Here is a 19,543-nt window from a genome sequence, read left to right on the forward strand (position 1 = left end):
TTGGTGAGGAACCAAACTCTCAACACTTGTTAAATATTAACCTCAGTGGATGAGGTTTCAGGTGGGGTTAGTTTGCTTGAATGGCCAACACAAGCTGCATCAGGTTTCCAATGTGTGTGATAGAGATTGTAATGTGATCTACACTGGTCTATCTCTCTGGGACAATACTAATGAAAAACCTGCATTGTTCTCATCTGTCAGTTTTGTGAATTACTGTCTTCCCTTAATAATGGATTCAATATTTTTCAATGAATTGACAACCATATGATTGGACATCATGTTATTCTGTCTTAAAGTGCCCCCAGCACTGTAATATATATACAGAAGATTTTTACAATACAGACTGTCTCTGGACAGGTAACCTATAATAAATTACTTGTATTTATTGCATTTCCCCATTATTTTTAGTTTAACATTGTATACAGTATGTATGCAGTCATCTGTCCTGTTTGAAGGCATATACAATATAACATATATATACAGGCATAGTTCATCTGTCTTTTGTAAAATATTACATAGATTTAATATGCTAACTCAGTGAAGTGGGGGAAAAAATTTGCTGTCAAGAGCTGTCAAGTGAGTTACACTTGTTGGAATAAACCCAGTTGATCTCTCCAAGTTGCACAAGTGTTGAAAATCATGCTCCAATAAATATGGAGATCACACTTAGTAAATCAACATCACCCGGTTGTGCTAGCGAATGTTAGGCAAACATTTTTGAATATCACAAATTCCTAGTAGATGCATTTACTTGTCAAAAGAGTTTACAAGACTAGAGGTTTACAATAAAAGGTGTGGGGAAATACTGAACAAATGTAAAAGGCAGAGAACATGTACCAATCAGTTTGGGCACTGTTAGGTCAGTCCTGTTCATAAATGCGTGTGCAGACAGGTCTGCATTCACAAAACAGCAATTACTGGCTGTATCTTTCCAACAGTCAACCTTTTGTCCTAGGAATGTAAAAGATAGGTAAGATGCCTCATTGAGGTCTGTTGGTGTGTATGAGGAATGCAGAAGAACTAGAACCTCAGATGCATTGGCCGTCTCTGTTTGTTATCCAATGCCCTTTTCTCACAAATTTAATGAATTAATTAACTATCCAAGTTGATCGTAATGTGCTATCATAGCTACTTAACCATGGTTAAAAAACAACATTTGCCTAACACAGTAAATACATGCAATAAAAAGCTTCACATAAATTTCTTCCAAGAATTGTGCAAACTGCCTCCTTCTTGCATGCTTGATGGCGTGTAGCCAGAGAATTCACATTGCATACTTTTTACAACAGCATTTCCAGTAGTTCTCCTCCTGAGAACAAATACATTCCAGAGCAAAGGGTATTTAATATGGAGGCCCAAACCTGCAGAAATAAAACATAAATAAATTAAATGATTATAAAATGATAACATGAAAATAAATAAAGGATTAAATTACTTGATAAAACAAATTGAATCTAAATCCTGATTATTCTTCTATTACTATTTGTATGTATTTTTAATTTTTAGAATTTTAAATACATTTTTATACATTTCTGATGCTCTGGGATACAGCTGCATGGCTGCTGGTCTATTATCAGTTTTTTTTTTATTTAATTTAATTTTTTATAGCAAGGTGCTAATACTGTAGGAGACTGAAAAGCTGACCCTAGAACCGTGACGACATTAAAAATAAATATTTTTTCACATTTTACAGAACAACCCCCCCACCCAGTGCCAGATCAGTAACAAATAAAGTAAATAAATAAAAAATAATTATTAAAAACAATAATAAGGATAAATGCCTATACATATGTGTACAAGAACATCCACACTCAGAAACATACTGTACATTATCCATACATAAATATTCATATACACAGATACACATCCATTCAAAATAAAATACTTAAAATAAAATGCCAAAACCAATGATTACCCAATTATAAGGCTCTCTCCCAACAACAACAATAATGCACCTAATTTCAGGTTCAAGTGTTGCATGAAGTAAGAAGACAATGGCTGGCTATTCTTTACGACTCATTCTGGCTACCATGACAATGGAAAATAATATACAGGTAGGAATATGCCTGCTGGGTTGCTTAAACAATTAGTAATATGAAGTGAGTTGGCCTATGTGATCATAACAAGTCTAAATCTGAACCTTTAAATCCATTAAACTACAACACAGTTATAACCAACAACAGTATAAAACCAACTGTAAATTACTCAAAATATCATTCCATATTCATTTGATACCTTTAGGTCAAACAGTGTTGTAGTTTATTCGATTTAAATGGGTTAAGTAGCCTACAGAATATAACAAATACCAGATTAATAACCTGAAAAACAAGCCTTGTGCATTAGGGAATACTATTCTGAGTAATTTACAGTTGGTTTCATACTGTTAGGCCAAAGTGTGTTGTGGTTTAATGGATTATAGACTATTGCATAAATTTAAAGTTTCAAAATTATTATAAAACATACTAAATGCTAATTCCAAAAACAGAGCCTTGTGCAATAAAACGGATATATTTCTGAACATTACTATTATTTTGATATCATAATGTCATATAGTTGTTTAGCCTAATTCATTAATAGGGCTAATTAATATATATGTTATTTCTTGAAATTAAGCCTTGTGGTATGCAAAAGGCACTTGTTTGTGTAAATCTTAGCTGGATTTACCAGAATGTCTTACGAATGTCAAACGTTAAAATAACTTTATCGCCGTCTGGCACGTAGATTCTTTTAGGTGCTGTTTCCCAACTATTTTTTATGTGCATTTTTTTTTGTGGAAATAAATTAATGAATATACCTTTAAAAAAAAAACTATGCATACTATAGATTTTCTTTGTGCGTACAATGGAACTGGGTGTTTAATACGGGAAGGCAGGAGGAAAGTAGACTTGCCGACTCTGCCGAGACAACGCCCAACTGTAGCGCAAGAGTTAAGCTGATGTTGCTAGGTGTGTTCTGTGAATAAATACAGCTGAAACTTTTCTTCTACTCGCTGGCTGTGTGTGAATTCGTTCTGGGTAAGTGAGGAACTGGGATTTTCTTTATTTCTTACACGTCGTCTAACTCCCGACAGTGCTGTCGGTTTCTTATTTTATTTTATTTTAAATATATAGGCTACTTGTTGCATTTTTATGACAGCGTTGTTTTTGTTTACTGAAAAATATAATGCAAATGAGAAAAGTGAAAAAAATTGCTTATAAAAATTATGCAACAAAGTAATGCAATGCATTTGCTTAAAGTAGTTATAAACAACTTTGCACACTTTGAGCTCTAAAACTCCACACCCTGATTAACTGTTTTGTCGTCTTCAGTAGGCTATTTTTATGACTGCTCTTGACAGTCGCTTTAATGTTCTGTTTTACTGGTGAATCATGTCCTTCCAAAAGTTTAAAACTGCTAGAGAACGTATATAAAATATGATTAATTCCTTAAAACTTCAACTGTATTTTTTTTTTAAGGATTCTACTTTTTCATATGTATTTTAACATATGCCAACATGTAGGTTTGGCTGTTCAGTTCCAGGTGTCAACATGTCCTTCATCAGTGCTTTTCTCGAGCAGCTTGCCTATCAGGGCATGCAACAAAACACAGTACAAGACATCACGGTAAGTTTGCTTTAACTTTCTGGAAAATTTGAGCAGCTCCAGACTGAATGAGTCAGAGATAGGAATGTACTCCACTCCCAATTCTAGTCACAGTCATCCTGTTAAAGGGCACGTGCTTCAATGTTTCTGCTTTCCTTCCTAAAATTTGCTACTTGAATTTTTATAGACTTCTTACGTTGATCTGCTATTAGTTAGTTTCTAGGCTATGTAATATGTAGGCTATGTTTAAAGGGTTTTATTAAGTGTCTCTCATGTCTTTAGGAGGGGCAGGGGACAGTTAAGCCCTTTGCTCAGTTTAATGCGGCTGCAGATGCAGGTGTCCTGGACAAAGCTATCAAGGCAAAAGGTTGGAATATGTGGAAAATCTATAAAACACGTTTATGTCTGTGCATTGTGCATCTGTTTGCTCTATTGACCCATGTGGTGTGTACAGGTGTGGATGAGGCCACAATCATCAGTACACTGGTCCACAGGAGCAATGCCCAGCGCCAGCAAATTAAGGCTGCTTACCAGCAAGCGACCGGCAAGGTATTGCATTCAGTGGACCTGAAATGAACACATTCTTTCTCTCTGGATTATCCTTCATCTAAATGACCTCTTCTCCTTTGTGCAGCCTCTAGATGTAGCCCTAAAAGCTGCCCTTAGTGGTGAGCTGGAAGATGTGGTTCTGAGCCTGTTGATGACTCCTGCTCAGTATGATGCCTCTCTGCTCAAAAATGCCATGAAGGTAACATTATTTCCCAACTGTAGATACAGATAAACTTCACATTTTTAATCTGTATTTCGTGAATATTTTAAATATATTTACTTGACTTGTATATCTTCTCAATATCACAACCCCGCCCTGATAACTTAGTCTTTTTTTCCAGGGTTTGGGCACAGATGAAGATACACTTATCGAGATTCTGGCCTCTAGGACCAATAAAGAGATCCGAGAGATTAAACAAGTTTTCAAACAAGGTAACATTAATGCTAATTATTAGCCAGTTGTCTTTTAAATATTTTGTACGGCGGGAGTGTCCAATCTTGCTCCTCTTGGGCCAACTTCCTGCTGAGTTTGGCCCCAGTCTGCTCCAACACGCCTGTCTGGAAGTTTCTAGTTATCCTGAAGAGCTTGCTTAGCTGGTTGGTTTGGGTGTGTTTAATTAGAATTAGAGAGGAACTGTGCACGATAGTGGCCCTCCAGGAGTAGGATTGGACATCCCTACTTTATTTGAGTATAGTATATCTGTAAATTAATGTATGGCTTACATTTATAGATTATAAAAAGGATCTAGAGGCGGAGATCAAGTCTGAGACAAGTGGAGACTTCAGGAATGCCCTACTTGCTCTCTGCAAGGTTGGCTTTTCTTACATAGATGATGCACCTTACATTTTCTAGTAGTGTTTCCCGATTCTGCTCCTCCCAGTCCCAGTACTGCATGTCTTGTATGTCTGTCTTATCGAACACATCTGATTCTGCTCCTCAATTCACTAGTAGAGTGATTTGTGACTTGAATTGGCTTGTTAATAAACTTTCTTTTCATTTGAATTCATAGGCTGTCAGAAGTGAAGACAAGGTTGTGCAAGATGACCTTGCTGACAAAGATGCCAGGGTAATCAAGTGTTTATTGTGATTATGTGGTCTATTTTGTTATTGTATCTACATGTCTCTTGAACTCTAATTTTGCCTGTAGGCCTTGTATGAGGCAGGAGAGAAAAGAAAAGGCACAGACTGTGCTGTGTTCATTGACATCCTCACTACACGGAATGCTCCTCAGCTGAGGAAAAGTATGGTTGACCTCCTTGTTTTCAAAATGAGTAGAGCAGTTGTCTTCTAATCCACTTAATACATAATAATGCCATTTTTTCTTGATATTTAGTTTTTCAGCAGTACTCCAAGTACAGTAAAGTGGATGTTGCAAAAGCCATTGATCTGGAGTTGAAGGGTGATATTGAGAACTGCTTGACTGCTATTGGTGAGACACTGAAACCTTCATGACTGTCTATAGCTTTACATATCTCATTATAAAATGGAATGACGTGCAATAATGTCACTGCAAACTTCTCTGTGAAAGGCCTTAGATTAACCATACCTTTCAAGACTTGAATTACTTTCTTAAAGTATGACAAGAATGCTATTTTTATGTTAATTTTTATGCAACAATACGACAAGAATGTTATTTTAAGAGAAAGCTTTGAGCAATGAAACAGAAGCTGCATGACATTTCTGAAAAAAATATTTTCAAGTTTTCATAACATAACACTGTCACTTGTCTTTTCTTTTCAACAGTAAAATGTGCTGGAAACAAATCTGCGTTCTTTGCTAATAAACTGAATCTAGCAATGAAGGCAAGTGTAACTCTACATATAATTGTAGAGTTTTTTTTTTTCATTTTAAATTGCACCCCTTAGGAAATACAACAGAATGGTCAATCAAAGTGTGACTTTGTGTTTGCACAGGGCTCTGGTTACAAAGGCAAGATCTTGACCAGAATATTGGTGAGCCGCTCTGAGATTGACTTGGCCAAAATCAAGCAAGAGTATCAGAATAAGTTTGGCAAGAGTCTCTACCAGGACATCCAGGTAAATATTGTAAATCTCAGTTAGCAAATTTTAAATATTGAATTTTTATTTTTATAATTTTTATCTGTGCTGTCATTATTGTACTCTTCAATACATAAAACACAAAATAGTGAGTGTGATACTGTGGTCCTTTCCTGTAAAGATTTAATTGTTAAAGATTGTGTGTTTTGTTTGTTTTAGGATGACACCAAAGGAGACTACGAGGCGATCCTGCTAGCCTTGTGTGGCAATTAATTGGGGCCAACAATGAATGTGTACAAATGAAGACCCACCAGCTATCAGTATATGAATTATACAGCCCATACAGTATAACAACCATTTTGGATAAAAAAATGTTTTTGAGAAATAAAAACTTGTCTTAATGTAATAATGTGTGTGTGTGTGTGTGTGTGTGTGTGTGTGTGTGTGTGTGTGTGTGTGTGTGTGTGTGTGTGTGTGTGTGTGTGTGTGTGTGTGTGCGTTAATTATGCAACACACTTCTAATGTGGTGTGTATCTATGAATTTCTATGAAAGAGCCTATAGTGAACAACACAAGTCTTTAAGTTTACTTTTAAAGGGTGCTCCAGTCCAGAAGGTTCTGTCAATCTGAGGAACCACTTGGTGCTTCAAGAATCTTTTCAATATATCTTTTTAGTCTGTGCAGTCTCTGTCATAAAAACAAAGTGCCTACTATTTACAGAGAGGAAAATGTTTAGTTTTTAAGTAAACAGTCCCCCTGACTTATAATGAATAAATTTGCTTATAGACAAAACTACCATTTTGATTCAAAGCTCACATATTTCTTTTAGATGCCTTTATATTTATAAAGTAGCCTATGTCTATCTAAATTCTTTAAAAATGAAATATATTTTCTGTAAAAAACTGGGTTTATAAAGTAAACTTGCCTGCAGTTTAGAAAACTATTACCACGAAAGAATGAGGATATGACAAAGACTTGTCTCTGTGTCTGAAGTAACATGTTTGGCTGGAACAATGGGAGAAGTGGTAATAGATAAACACTGACTAAGAGAGAGGGCGTGATATCTTTAAAACTTAACGGACTTGGGAGAAAGTACAGTTGCCTACTTTATAATGTCATCGGTTCAGTGTCAGCACAAGCCAAGTCTTGCTGTGATTCCTGGCCTACGCGAGCTGCAGTACCGGGTGGCGCTGTTGATTATTGGCTTTGAAACAGGGGCTCTATCGAGGGCTGTAATGTTGATTGGTTGAATGAGTGCGTTACGTCACGCGCTTCCGCGGAAGTAACGAGGATTGGAAAATAGAGGTTATGCAGCATTGAGCACAGCGGGTTAAGAAGACATTTACTTGTAAATACAATAAGGTATTTGCTGTACTTAAATTGTGTCATTTGTACATTGATATATGTATAATTTGGTTGTTCGTACTAGTCCTAACCGAAAGTCTCCTTCAAGTAGAGCAAATGTGGACAGTAATGGACTGTTTATGACTGTGAATGAATCGTTCTTATGCTCAAAGATTTAATTGTAGTGTAAAGCAGTTTACAGGACGTTTATAAAATATATCTAATGACTCTTTCACATGTTCGGACTCTGCATCATTTATACTCAGGTGTGATATTATATCAGTGTCATGAATGAATACATGTGCAATGAATGAATGAATGAATGAATGCATGAATCGTTCAGCACTCTTTGCAATGCTGGTTTGTGTTTTTAAATAGAAAAATGCATTAAGCCAATATGTCATCTTAACAAGTCCTTGTCAAACCCTCTACTTGTGATTGTTCCAGAGTGCAGCCATGAGCTGAGGCTCCCCAAACCCGCCTTTCTCGATGATGAACGACAAGCTGGTGTTTCTGGGTCTCCTTTACTTCATCCAGGGCATTCCATATGGCCTGCAGTCATCCCTGCTCCCAGTGTACCTGCGCGGTGCCGGTCACTCCCTCACCCGGATCAGCCTCACCAAAATCCTCTACTTCCCCTGGGTGCTCAAGGTGCTCTGGGCCCCTCTGGTGGACCGGACTGGCACCAAGCGCTGTTGGTTGGTGGGCACGGTGGCTGGTCTGGCCCTCACCTGTTTGGTGAGCGCTACTATTTCACCTGATGTTCAGTACATGGTTGTAGTGGGCTCCCTGCTAGCCATGAACTTGCTGGCATCCGTGCAGGACATTGCAGCTGACGGGGTGGCCGTGCGGCTGCTCAGGGGACAGGGGGAGCTGGGTTTGGGGAACACTGTGCAGGTGGTAGGGTATAAAGCTGGGTCTGTGTTTGCTGGAGGGGGGCTGCTGGCTGTGATTGATGTTGCAGGCTGGGGCTGGATGTTCACACTGCTGGCCTGTGTGTATGGGGGTGTTGCTCTGTTTGTGTGGGGCGCCCCTGTGTTGGACGGAGAGTCGGTGCGGGGACAGGGAGAAGGACGGAGAGGGCCAAAGGATGTGATGCAGCCCTGGAAGGTGTGGAGGAAGCTCTTGTCTGTGCCAGGAACGCCATGGACCATGTTCTACGTCCTCACTTACAAGTTAGGTAAGATATTTGTCATAATGCGACACCATTTAAATTTTTACACTAGTTTCACACTAGTTGACACTAACCTATTGTTTTGTAGTTGTCTACTGAATAAATTATGTTCAGACAGTTTAATATTTAAAGGTGAAGTGTGTTGTTTCTACATCACCAGAGAAAACTGCTCCCCCCCCCCCCCCAAACATTTATAACTTTGCCCCACTATTCTGACATTCTGTTGTTTTACTAGTCACTTTCCTGCTTAACATTTACAAATAATTTTATTAAAATCTATTTTTTATTTAAAATATATTTGTGTGAATGTATACATTTCACTTTAATAAGATTATTTGTAAACTTTAAATATTATTTATGTGCTGTGATAACTATACAGCTATAAGTAAAGTTCCTAAAGTTATTTAGCAGGAAAGTGACTCATTTATGTTAGAATTGTGGGACAGAGGGAAAGTTATAAATTAAAAACTACAGCAACAACACCAACATATTACCTTGACTGATCATGAACTTAAAACTGAGCAGATTATATATAAATACAGTGGTGGCCAAAATTCTTAGAACAGTAATTTTTAAAAATGTTTTAAAAGTCTCTTCTGCTCACCAAGGCTTCATTTATTTGATCCAAAATACAGCAAAAACAGTAATATTGATACTTTTACAATTTAAAATAACTGTTTTCTATTTGAATATATTTTAAAATGTAATTTATTCCTGTGATCAATGCTGAATTTTCAGCATCATTACTCCAGTCTTCAGTGTCACATGGTTCAGAAATCAATATAATATGCTGATTTGCTGCTCAAGAAACATTTATTATTATTTAATTATTTATTATTTGTTGAAAGTAGTTGTGTACAATTTCTTTTCAGGATTCTATGATGAATAGAAAGTTTAAAAGAACAGCATTTATCTGAAATAGAAACCTTTTGCAACATCATAAATATCTATACTGTAACTTTTGACCAATTTAATGCGTCCGTGCTGAATAAAATGATTAATTTTTTAACCCCCTAAAAAATCACTTACTGACCCCAAACTTTTGAACGGTAGTGATAATGTTACAAAAGCTTTCTATTTCAGATAAATGCTGTTCTTTTAAACTTTCTATTCATCAAATAATCCTGAAAAAATGGTACACAACTGTTTTCAACATTGATAATAATAATTAATGTTTCTTGAGCATCAAATCATCATATTAGAATGATTTCTGAAGGATCATCCTGTGACACTGAAGACTGGAGTAATGTTGCTGAAAATTCAACTTTAGTCAAGTCACCTTTATTTATATAGTGCTTTTTACAATACAGATTGTTTCAAAGCAGCTTTACTGAGATAACAGGAAAATAATGTTGTAATAGTATTGTTCAATATATTATTAAATGTCCCCAACTAAGCAAGCCAAAAGCCAATGGAGAGAAAGGCTAAAAAGGTGACAGTGGCAAGGAACCAAAACTCCCATCAGGTGACAGAATGGAGAAAAAAAACTTGGGAGAACCCAGGCTCAGTCAGGGGGCCAGTCCTTTGGTGTGTATGATTATATAATTTAGGCAGCAATATATGTCAGAAGTCAGATGGGATCAGAACTTTCACAATATTTATCCAGTTCCATCTGCTTGGGGGTCGGAGTCATCACGCCGGTATGGAGACGAGTTTGTTGAGGTGTACATGCGGCCTTCAAGTTGTTGATGAGGCTGGCACTTTAGGGATGCGTTGTTGTCGAGTCCATGCGATGGTCCTTCATCTGATCTGGATATGGTCTGAATCCGTCGGTTTGCGGTAAACCTCGAGATAAACAGAGCGACTAATTTTAGCGTAGACGCCATCCTTCTTATGATGTACAAAGTACATCAGGAGTTATGAGAAGTGTTCCCGGTTCCGGCTGATCTAAACTATGGAGCCTGAAATTTAATTATAGAAGTCTATAATGTGTTATGAAGATACCTAAATTGCTCCCAAATGTTGTATATCATGTATAAGTACGCCTTGGATCTATAATAAATAATTTTTTAATTCTCCTGGTTGTAACCCCTTTATTCCCCCAGATAAGTATGATTTAAACCATGCAGTGCAATTCCACTAATGCCAACATCATTTTCGAGTCTATTTAAAAGAATGTTGTGGTCGATATGTCAAATGCAGCACTAAGATCGAGTAGCACTAATAGAGAGATACAACCACAATCTGATGATAAGAGCAAATCATTTGTGACTCTGATGAGAGCTGTCTCAGTACTATGATACGGTCTAAATCCTGATTGAAAATTCTCACAGATACAATTTCTTTCTAAAAAGGAACATAGTTGTGAGGATACTGCCTTTTCTAGTATCTTTGACAGAAAAGGTAGATTCAAGATTGGCCTGTAATTGACTAATTCTGTTGGATCAAGTTGTGATTTTTTTAACAAGCGGGTTAATCAGCTTAAAAGTTTTTGGTACAAAGATGAATTAATGATATTAAGAAGAGGATCTATGACCTCTAGAAGCATCTCTTTCAATAGTTTAGTCGGTATAGGCTCTAACATACATGTTATCGATTTAGATGATTTAACGAGTTTATAAAATTCACCCTCTCCTATAGCAATGAATGAATCGAATTGTTCGTCAGTGAGCTACACTGCACTGTCTGATGCTATATTGTAGTAGACGGTTGCATAGTTATACTTTTCTCCCTGATATTATCAATCTTGTAAGTAAAAAAGTTCATAAAGTCATTACTGCTGTGCTGCTTGGAAACTTCTGGGATTGAAGCTTTATTTTTCGTTAGTTTAGCCACGGATTTCAAATAAATACCTAGGGTTTTATTTATTTTCTCCTAATAGGGTTGAAAAATAAGCAGATCTAGCAGTTTTTAAGGCCTCTCTGTACACATCCGTGCTCTCTTTCCATGAAATGCGAAATAACCCCAAAGTTTTGTTTTCTTCCAGTTTCGCTCCATTTTTCTGGTGGCTGTCTTTAGGGCCTGAGAATGGTACAAATCGTTGTACCATGGCGTTGGAATATTTTCTTTAATCTACTTTAAGCGCAAAGAAGCAACTGCAATTCCATGTGAATCAATGTTGATTCACACTTTACCAACACAGAAATAAATTGCATTTTAAAATATATTCAAATAGAAAATAGTTCTTTTAAACTGTAAAAATATTTCACAATATTACTGTTTTTGCTGTATTTTGGATCAAATAAATGAAGCCTTGGTGAGCAGAAGAGACTTCTTTTAAAACATTAAAAAATTACCGTTACCGTTCTAATAACTTTGGCCACCACTATACTGTGTGTATGTGTGTATATATATATATATATATGAACCTATAAATTTTTTTAAGTTCATGGCCAGTCCTGGTAATGTTTTGCCACAAGATGGCAGCCTTGCCCTTTTCCATCCTTGCTGTCACATTATTCTCTATGACTTTGAAGCTGCTAAACATCAGCCATAAACAGTTAAAACCATACAGAAACCATAAACAGTTGGGTCATCCAGTTGTTCAGAATGTCTGCACTGAAGCTGATATTGAAATCTTTCATTCAACTTTGAGCTAGAATTTAACTACAAGCCTAACTTCTATGTTATGATTTGAATCAAGAATATAGGCATACATAGCAGCTAATGAATCACTTTCAATGAGTTGAATGTGGTGTTTGGCACCAAAAGGGGATTGTGTCCAGATAAGTCTCTTTGTGTCTGTGGTATTTTCATTGAAAACAGAATTTGTATGTTTATATGAATGTTTTTTTTGTGTGTCACTTCATTTGAGTGCAATATTTTTTGTCAAATTTGAACAATTTAATCAGAAAACCAGGCTTTGTGTAACTTGTTAATGTATATGGGTATGTGTCTCTGGCAAAGAGAGAGAGGTGACACTGTAATCGGATGAGCTCCAGCAGACAAAATCAGACAGGACAAGCGGCAGCCCCACTCTTAATCCGTCTTAAAAGGTTTCTCCCCCTGATCATTATCATAATCATTATTAATCAGCACTTCGGATGACAAAAGTTACTTTAAATGCAATAACATCTTTGGTTTACAAGTGTGCTAGCAAAGTACACTGCAAAACATCATTCTCCTAATCAGTACTATGTCTCATTGTTCAGTAAAAATATGTACAAATCTTTAAAATAAGATACATTTAATTTGCATAAGATTTGTTTTAGAGAATATGCATGAATTGACATGTTTATTTTCTGTTTTCCATTGACAAATAGTTTTTTTCCTTTTTAATAGAAATCTTAATATTTTTTTTAGCACAAATCTAACAATTTCGTGCAGTTCGTGTTTAAAGCAAACAACAACAACAAAAATCAGTTTGCCTGTGAGATGAGAAAAATTAAACATTTTAGTCTCTGATAACAAGTCTTATCTAATGGAGTTTTGTATCTCAATGATTTATTTTAAATATTAGTATAATTTTGTTCTTATAGAAAACAAGACAATTTTTGATTCAGAAAAATTGTTTTACTCTGTATATCTGCAAAATATCCCTAAAAGACAATAAAAAACACTTTAAAATTATCAACACATATTGATGTTGAGTGGAGATAGAAAGTCTTACAATCAATGTATTTAATTGGTTGTTTGGAGTTTTTTATTTAACTTCAATTGATTGTTTCTCAAAAGCTTTATATGATCATATATATTACAGTACATAGGAATTCACAAACTATAGTTCCCTGTTATTTACTTCAAGATTTTAAAAAGATGTTTATTGGATTGTAGAATAATGTGATTATCTTACTAAGTTGTCAGATCAATCACAATTTACGGTGTTGCATGTCATCTAGAGTGTCTATTGCATCACAGGTTGTTACCAAAATGTGTTCCGCCCAAGCGTTGATAAAGGGTGATGGAGGGACAGTGATGGGATGAAGGGGGCTGGGATTTTGCCAGACGTGGTGCTTCCCTGGGAAGAGTCCAGCTGGAGATGGGAGTGTACTTGTGGGGGGTTCAAATTGGAAAACCACTTTTGCTCTGTGTCTCTATGTCTTTCACTCTCTTTCTCTAACTATATATACTTAACACTCATACACGCTTATATGCATGTACATTGCCTGATGCTGCCCTCCCTCTGTCCCGCACAGCAGGGGCCAGGGAAAGGAGGGGCTTTCTGGGGGGATGGAGGGGTGACGCGAGCAGGAGGCAAATATTTTCTAGAGGGAACGCAAAGGACTGCAGGGGGGATGAATTAATGAACACCCACCACATGGTCAACTGTGAGAGAGAGTGAAAGAGAGCGAGAAAGATGGTGGGGTGCAGGGGGCATCGGGTATGATGAAAAAGCATGTGAGTGAAGGGAGATAGAGAAAAGAGAATTCCAAGAAAGAAGATGAGTAAAGTATGTGATGTCTTTTAGTTGACCTACCTCGTTTTCCCATTGTCTGGACCATTGTGTAACTCGGGTGTGAACATTAAAAAGCATTCTGTTTAGATATGTGAGCTTACATCACACTATGAATAGGATTCGTCTCTGTTCCCTATCCTTACCACCGTATCTTCGCTCATGATTTTTCAATATACTTTTGTTTCATCCAAACAATTAAGTCATTGTGTCCCAGAACGTAAAGGGAATAACCTAGACCTTTGCGTATTCTAACCTCAGAGGTCTGTAGAGACTTGGTACGGAGCTTGTCGTTGGTTAAGGAGCATTTACAATGGAGTTGTGTAACCTGCTCAAGTACCCACAGATGCATATACACACGGCACAGTGACCTACATGAACTGGGAGGGACCCAGGTTCCTCAGGCTGTTCCCATGCTGAAGACTCTAGGGACTTTGGATCGAAGAGTTGGTTTTAGTCACCATCTAATTCAGGTGGCGTTACATTGAAATGCATGCTCATGTTGCTCCAAACTTGTATGGCTTTCTATCTTCTGTGGAATACAAAAGGTGAATAGTCAAGTCAAGTCAAGTTTATTTCTAGAGCACATTTAAAACCAAAGACCAAAGTGCTATACATCCAAAGTGCTATACATCGAAAGTCATAAAATAAACAACAATAACAAGAAGACAAAAACACACAGCTCTCAAACTGAAATAAATAAAAAATGTTTTAAGACTAGATTTAAAAGCGGAGAGTGTTGGGGCCAGCCTCAGAGATAATGGTAAATTATTCCATAGTTTAAGGGCCGCAACTGCAAAGGCCCGTTCTCCCCTATGTTTCTTCCTTACTCTAGGGACAGTCTGGGGCAATCTGCCGACCTAAGCGACCTCGATGGGATATGTTGTTGTATAAGGTCAGAAAGGTAGGTCGGGGCTAGGCCATTTAAGGATTTATAACGAAACACTAAAACTTTAAAATCAATCTCAAAACGTACTGTAAGCCAGTGAAGGGAGGCCAGTATAGGAGAAATGTGATCAAGCTTACGTATCCCTTTTAATAGACTAGCTGCAGCATTCTGCACCAACTGCAGGCGTGAGAGAGATGCTTGGCTGACACCAACATAGAGGGCATTATAATAGTCCAATCGAGAGGAGATGAAAACATGTATAACTCTTTCAAAGTCTTTAAATGACAAAAAAGGTTTGACTTTAGATAAGACCTAACTGATAAAAACTGGCTTTAACCACAGAATTTACCCGTTTTTCAAGTTAAAATCACTGTTCATGATTACTCCCAGATTTTTAACGGAGGATTTAACGTATGGAAGTAAGGAACCCAATTTTGTGTTGGGGGCAACATAGTTATTACTTGGGCCAAATATCGCAGTTTTAACGTTACTCTCATTAAAATGTAAAAAAATCATGGTCATCCAAGCTTTAATATCTGTAAAGCAGTCCAACAATAAATTTAAAGAGCCGGTATCCTTTTGTTTCAATGGCAAATAAAGTTGTGTGTCGTCTGCATAACAATGAAATGAAATGCAATGCTTTCTTAGGGTAGACCCTAAAGGAAGGATGTACAGGGAAAACAGCTTCGGGCGAAGAATAGACCCCTGGGGGACTCCACAAGGAAAGGGTGCCAATGGGGACACAAAGTCTCCAAGGCAGACAGATATGATCTCAACCACTCTAGAATACCTTTGTTGCCAACACAGTGGTCCAACCTAGAGATCAGAATATTATGATCAATGGCATCAAATGCAGCTGTAAGGTCTAACAGCATTAAAACAGCAGAATCTCCAGAGTCTGTGACCAATAAGAGGTCGTTAAAAACTTTTGTAGTTTCTGTACTATGAAGGGTACTTAAATAATATTCTGGCTTTTCTTTTCTGTGCAATAAAAATAACTGAGGTCTGGGGCTATCAAGTTTTAACATGATAGCCTTGTGTGACGAACAGAGTAAGAAGGGAATCATTATTCATGGATATTCTGAACATCTGTATTGGTGTTTGTGGTGTCATGATATCATGAACAAATCATGAACTCACTGGCTCAATCTGATTTTAACAACACATTGGATGGAAAGATCTCTATTAATAATCATATACATTTTCAGTCTTTTCATTTATGTTGCTTTTTTGTCCTTTCTGAGACTTGAAAGGTCCAGTCGTTATCAAACGTTGACTAAATGTAATGTAAATGTAAATGTTATTCATATTTATTGCATGTAAATAACCAGTATATTCTTAAAAATATCTCTTTTTCTTTCCATAGAAGAAATAAAGTTTGGACCAACATGAGAGTGAGAACAAGATGACAATTTTCTTTTTTAGCTTGAACTTAATTATAATCCTTAACAATTTACTTTATATACAAGTCCTTCTAAAAAAATTAGCATATTGTGATAAAGTTCATTATTTTCCATAATGTAATGAGAAAAATTAAACTTTCATATATTTTAGATTCATTGCACACCAACTGAAATATTTCAGGTCTTTTATTGTTTTAATACTGATGATTTTGGAATACAGCTCATGAAAACCCAAAATTCCTATCTCAAAAAATTTGCATATCATGAAAATATCATGCATATCATGGGCCTCTAAACGAGCTATTAACCTAATCATCTGAATCAACTAATTAACTCTAAACACCTGCAAAAGATTCATGAGGCTTTTAAAAACTCCCAGCCTCTTTCATTACTCAAAACCGCAATCATGGGTAAGACTGCCGACCTGACTGCTGTCCAGAAGGCCATCATTGACACCCTCAAGCAAGAGGACAAGAGACAGAAAGACATTATAAAAGCATATGTAATATGCTAATTTTTTTAGAAGGACCTGTGTGTGTGTATATATATATATATATATATATATATATATATATATAATGCAGTGGCATAAAACTTTTTAAAAGGAGCTTCAAATCTTTCATCGAGTTTCAATCAGTACCACTCTAGTATGATTGTTATACAGTTATTTATTTGCTGTCATAATTGTTCAGTCTCATCCTGAATCTGTTGTCCATTTTTGTCTTCATCTGTTCCCCATTATCTATCGTTGTTAACCGAGGTGAACTGATATAGCATCTCTCCCCACTCTCTCTCTAACTCCCCCATTTCTCCTCCCAGTGCCTCCCCTCTGTGTTTTTGTGGATGTCTAATGAAATCCCATGTGAAATGGACAATTGTTGCTCTGAGATTATTTATAGACATAAATAAGCAGCCTTGTTGTTTGTTTTCAGTCTCTGCTTAAAAAATAATTAGTTTGAAGCAGCGTTGGAGAAAATAAAAAGACTGAAGCGCATGTCCAGACACTGATCACTATTTGTTTCGCAGTGTTCCCTTTACATAAATTTTTTAAATTATTATAATTGTGATAGTTTAAGGTAAATGTGACTGACTTGTATATGTTCATACATAAAACTACACAAAACTGCATTCTTATTCCTTGAAGGCATTGGACATGGGTGGCATAGCCCCAGCTAGAATTTTTTTGTTCTAAAAATGTTCTGAGAACATTATCATGCAGTGTTCTAATAATGTTTTCAGCGGGTAGTTTTCTTTTGGTTCCCAGAATGTTCTTCTAAAAGCTAGGATAACATTCTCTAAAAACATTCTAAAAATGTTTAATGCTAACATTGTTAGAACATTATTCCCTAATGTTCTTATAACATTTTTAGCGGGTAGTTTTATTTCTGTTCTCAGAATGTTCTCTTAAAAGATGGCATAACATTCTTTAAGAACACTCTAAAAATATTTTGTGATGACCTTCTATAATGGTTTAATCATAACATTTTTAGAACATTATATCCCCTAACATTCTTATAAAGTTTTTAGCGGGAAGTTTTATTTTTTTTCCCAAAATGTTCTCTTAAACAAAAAAAAATGCTTAGCTATAACATTGTTAAAACATACAATTTTATTAATCTCAAAACTAAAACATCAAAATCTAACAGGTTTATAAATGGCATCCACATAAATTATTAGAAGTTCTGCGTACAGTAAATGCCCAACATTAAATGAAGAACTCAGTAAAGTCCAATGTGCAATCATGCATCTTGACTGCTGTGTTTGGTCAGAGCCCTCATCATCAGTCTTTGCTTGTCTTGGTTCTTGCAGAAGAATAATACAGTCATCTGTATTAATATGTGTTCTACTGTTCTCTCTTCTAGTTGTCCAGCTGCTCTCCCAGTTAGCAGCAGTGAACTTTATTCTCTGTGTGCATGGTAGAGTTTTTCCTCATAGCCTATAAAAGAAGATAATGCAATAGTGTAAACAGAAATAATACAAATACATACATATTAAGATCACAAGCAATATTGACATTGAAAACTTTCAAAATTAGCCAGCCTAATTAGTAATTAGAAATTATGTAAAGACTAATTTATTGAAAGTATAAATATGATACCTTATGAGTCAGGGTTTCCCATACGTTCATTTATTTGTGGCGGACAGCCACAATATAAACGCTGACCGCCACACATTGATTTTCGATAGTTTATTTTTTTTGTGTTTTTATTTTTTTACTAAGCCTATTTAAAATCGTATTTGATTGCAGAGCGCCGTAGCGCATTCGCGCAGCACTACCTCTTGCGCTCTATCTCCCTCATGGAACACCGCTGCACAAATCTGTCCAACACAGCGCTGTCAATGTTTTTTTAACATTAACATTTAACATTTAACTTTAAAAAAAGTTATTAGCCAGAATGCAAGGAGCCTAGCTAATAAGGAGAGCTAAGTTATTGTTAGAATACAGCTGCATTTTTGAGGTTAGCATGCTGTATATAGCTGGTTGTCAATATCGATGCACACGCGCGCAGCCCCAAGCCGCCACAGTTACACTGTCATTCTGTGGGAAACACTGTGAGTATCTTTTTTGTTTCTGTAATTTAAAACATATACTTAATCCACATGTTAATAACACAACTAGAGGCTAAATTATGTGAAAAAACGTTGATGTTGGCTTGTGAACCCTGAACCTCGAACCAGGACTGGAACTCAGGTCGCCGTGAGCACAGCTCCAGCATGTCACAGCACTTCCCACAAGGCTATTGCCCTGACTTAACAGCGCTTATATCGTCTATGGATTGTTACATTTCTTTAAGATTTTTGCTTGTTGTAAATCAGATACAGATAAAGTAGCACTGCATTTGAATGCATTGGCGATATAACTATTTCTAGAGTGAATTAATCATACCTGTAAGTGCAGCGTCTCTTTGCTATTAGTGAAGCTGTACGTTTTAGTTACTTCAAAAGCAGAAAGAAATATATGCTAAGCTAGTTATTTTAAAGCTAGTTATTTTAGTCAATAAAGTTTTAAATATGGATATTTTTCTTACACAAGATCGCTTCACTTCAAAAGGCCTTTATAACCCCGCCAGAGCCGTTTGGATTACTTTTATCATGGATGCATGCGCTTTTATAGACTTAAAACAGAAACGGCCATTCACTGCCATTATAAAGCTCGAAATAACCAGGACATTTTTTTTTATATAACTCCGATTGTATTCGTCTGAAAGAAGAATGTCATATACACCAAGGATGACTTGAGGGTGAGTAAATCATGGGCTTATTTCTCATTTTT

General features: G+C 36.4%; 2 protein-coding genes across 6 annotated transcripts in view; both read left to right on the forward strand.

Annotated features, from left to right (window-relative positions):
- Positions 1-2,814: 2,814 nt before the first annotated feature.
- Positions 2,815-6,534, forward strand: anxa1a (annexin A1a). Of its 2 annotated transcripts, none has more exons than XM_077241045.1 (13): positions 2,815-3,014; positions 3,500-3,602; positions 3,864-3,948; positions 4,036-4,130; positions 4,216-4,329; positions 4,472-4,562; positions 4,862-4,941; positions 5,141-5,197; positions 5,279-5,372; positions 5,465-5,560; positions 5,875-5,933; positions 6,045-6,167; positions 6,348-6,534. In XM_077241045.1, the coding sequence occupies exons 2-13, from the start codon at positions 3,528-3,530 to the stop codon at positions 6,399-6,401; spliced, it is 1,023 nt and encodes a 340-aa protein (XP_077097160.1). In that variant the 5' UTR covers positions 2,815-3,014; positions 3,500-3,527; the 3' UTR covers positions 6,402-6,534. The 2 variants fall into 2 exon arrangements, with proteins under 2 accessions (XP_077097160.1, XP_077097161.1); XM_077241046.1 differs by having other exon boundaries at positions 2,841-3,014; positions 3,514-3,602.
- Positions 6,535-7,252: 718 nt separating this feature from the next.
- The window catches only part of slc33a2 (solute carrier family 33 member 2), a 45,725-nt gene continuing 33,434 nt past the window's right edge, over positions 7,253-19,543 (forward strand). For 2 of the 4 annotated variants that reach the window (XR_013206839.1, XR_013206838.1), the window contains exons 1-2: positions 7,394-7,489; positions 7,919-8,651. Coding sequence is in view for 2 of the 4 variants with exons in the window: in XM_077241043.1 (XP_077097158.1) it covers positions 7,961-8,651 (691 nt within the window). In the remaining 2 variants the exon portion in view is untranslated. Of the gene's footprint in view, positions 7,490-7,606; positions 7,738-7,918; positions 8,652-19,543 lie in introns of those variants that run through there. The other 2 variants (XM_077241043.1, XM_077241042.1) reach the window with 2 other exon arrangements.

Source organism: Siphateles boraxobius, unplaced genomic scaffold (genome assembly GCF_051911475.1).
Source record: "Siphateles boraxobius isolate OS27281-9 unplaced genomic scaffold, OSU_SipBor_1 24, whole genome shotgun sequence".
Taxonomy (NCBI): domain Eukaryota; kingdom Metazoa; phylum Chordata; class Actinopteri; order Cypriniformes; family Leuciscidae; genus Siphateles; species Siphateles boraxobius.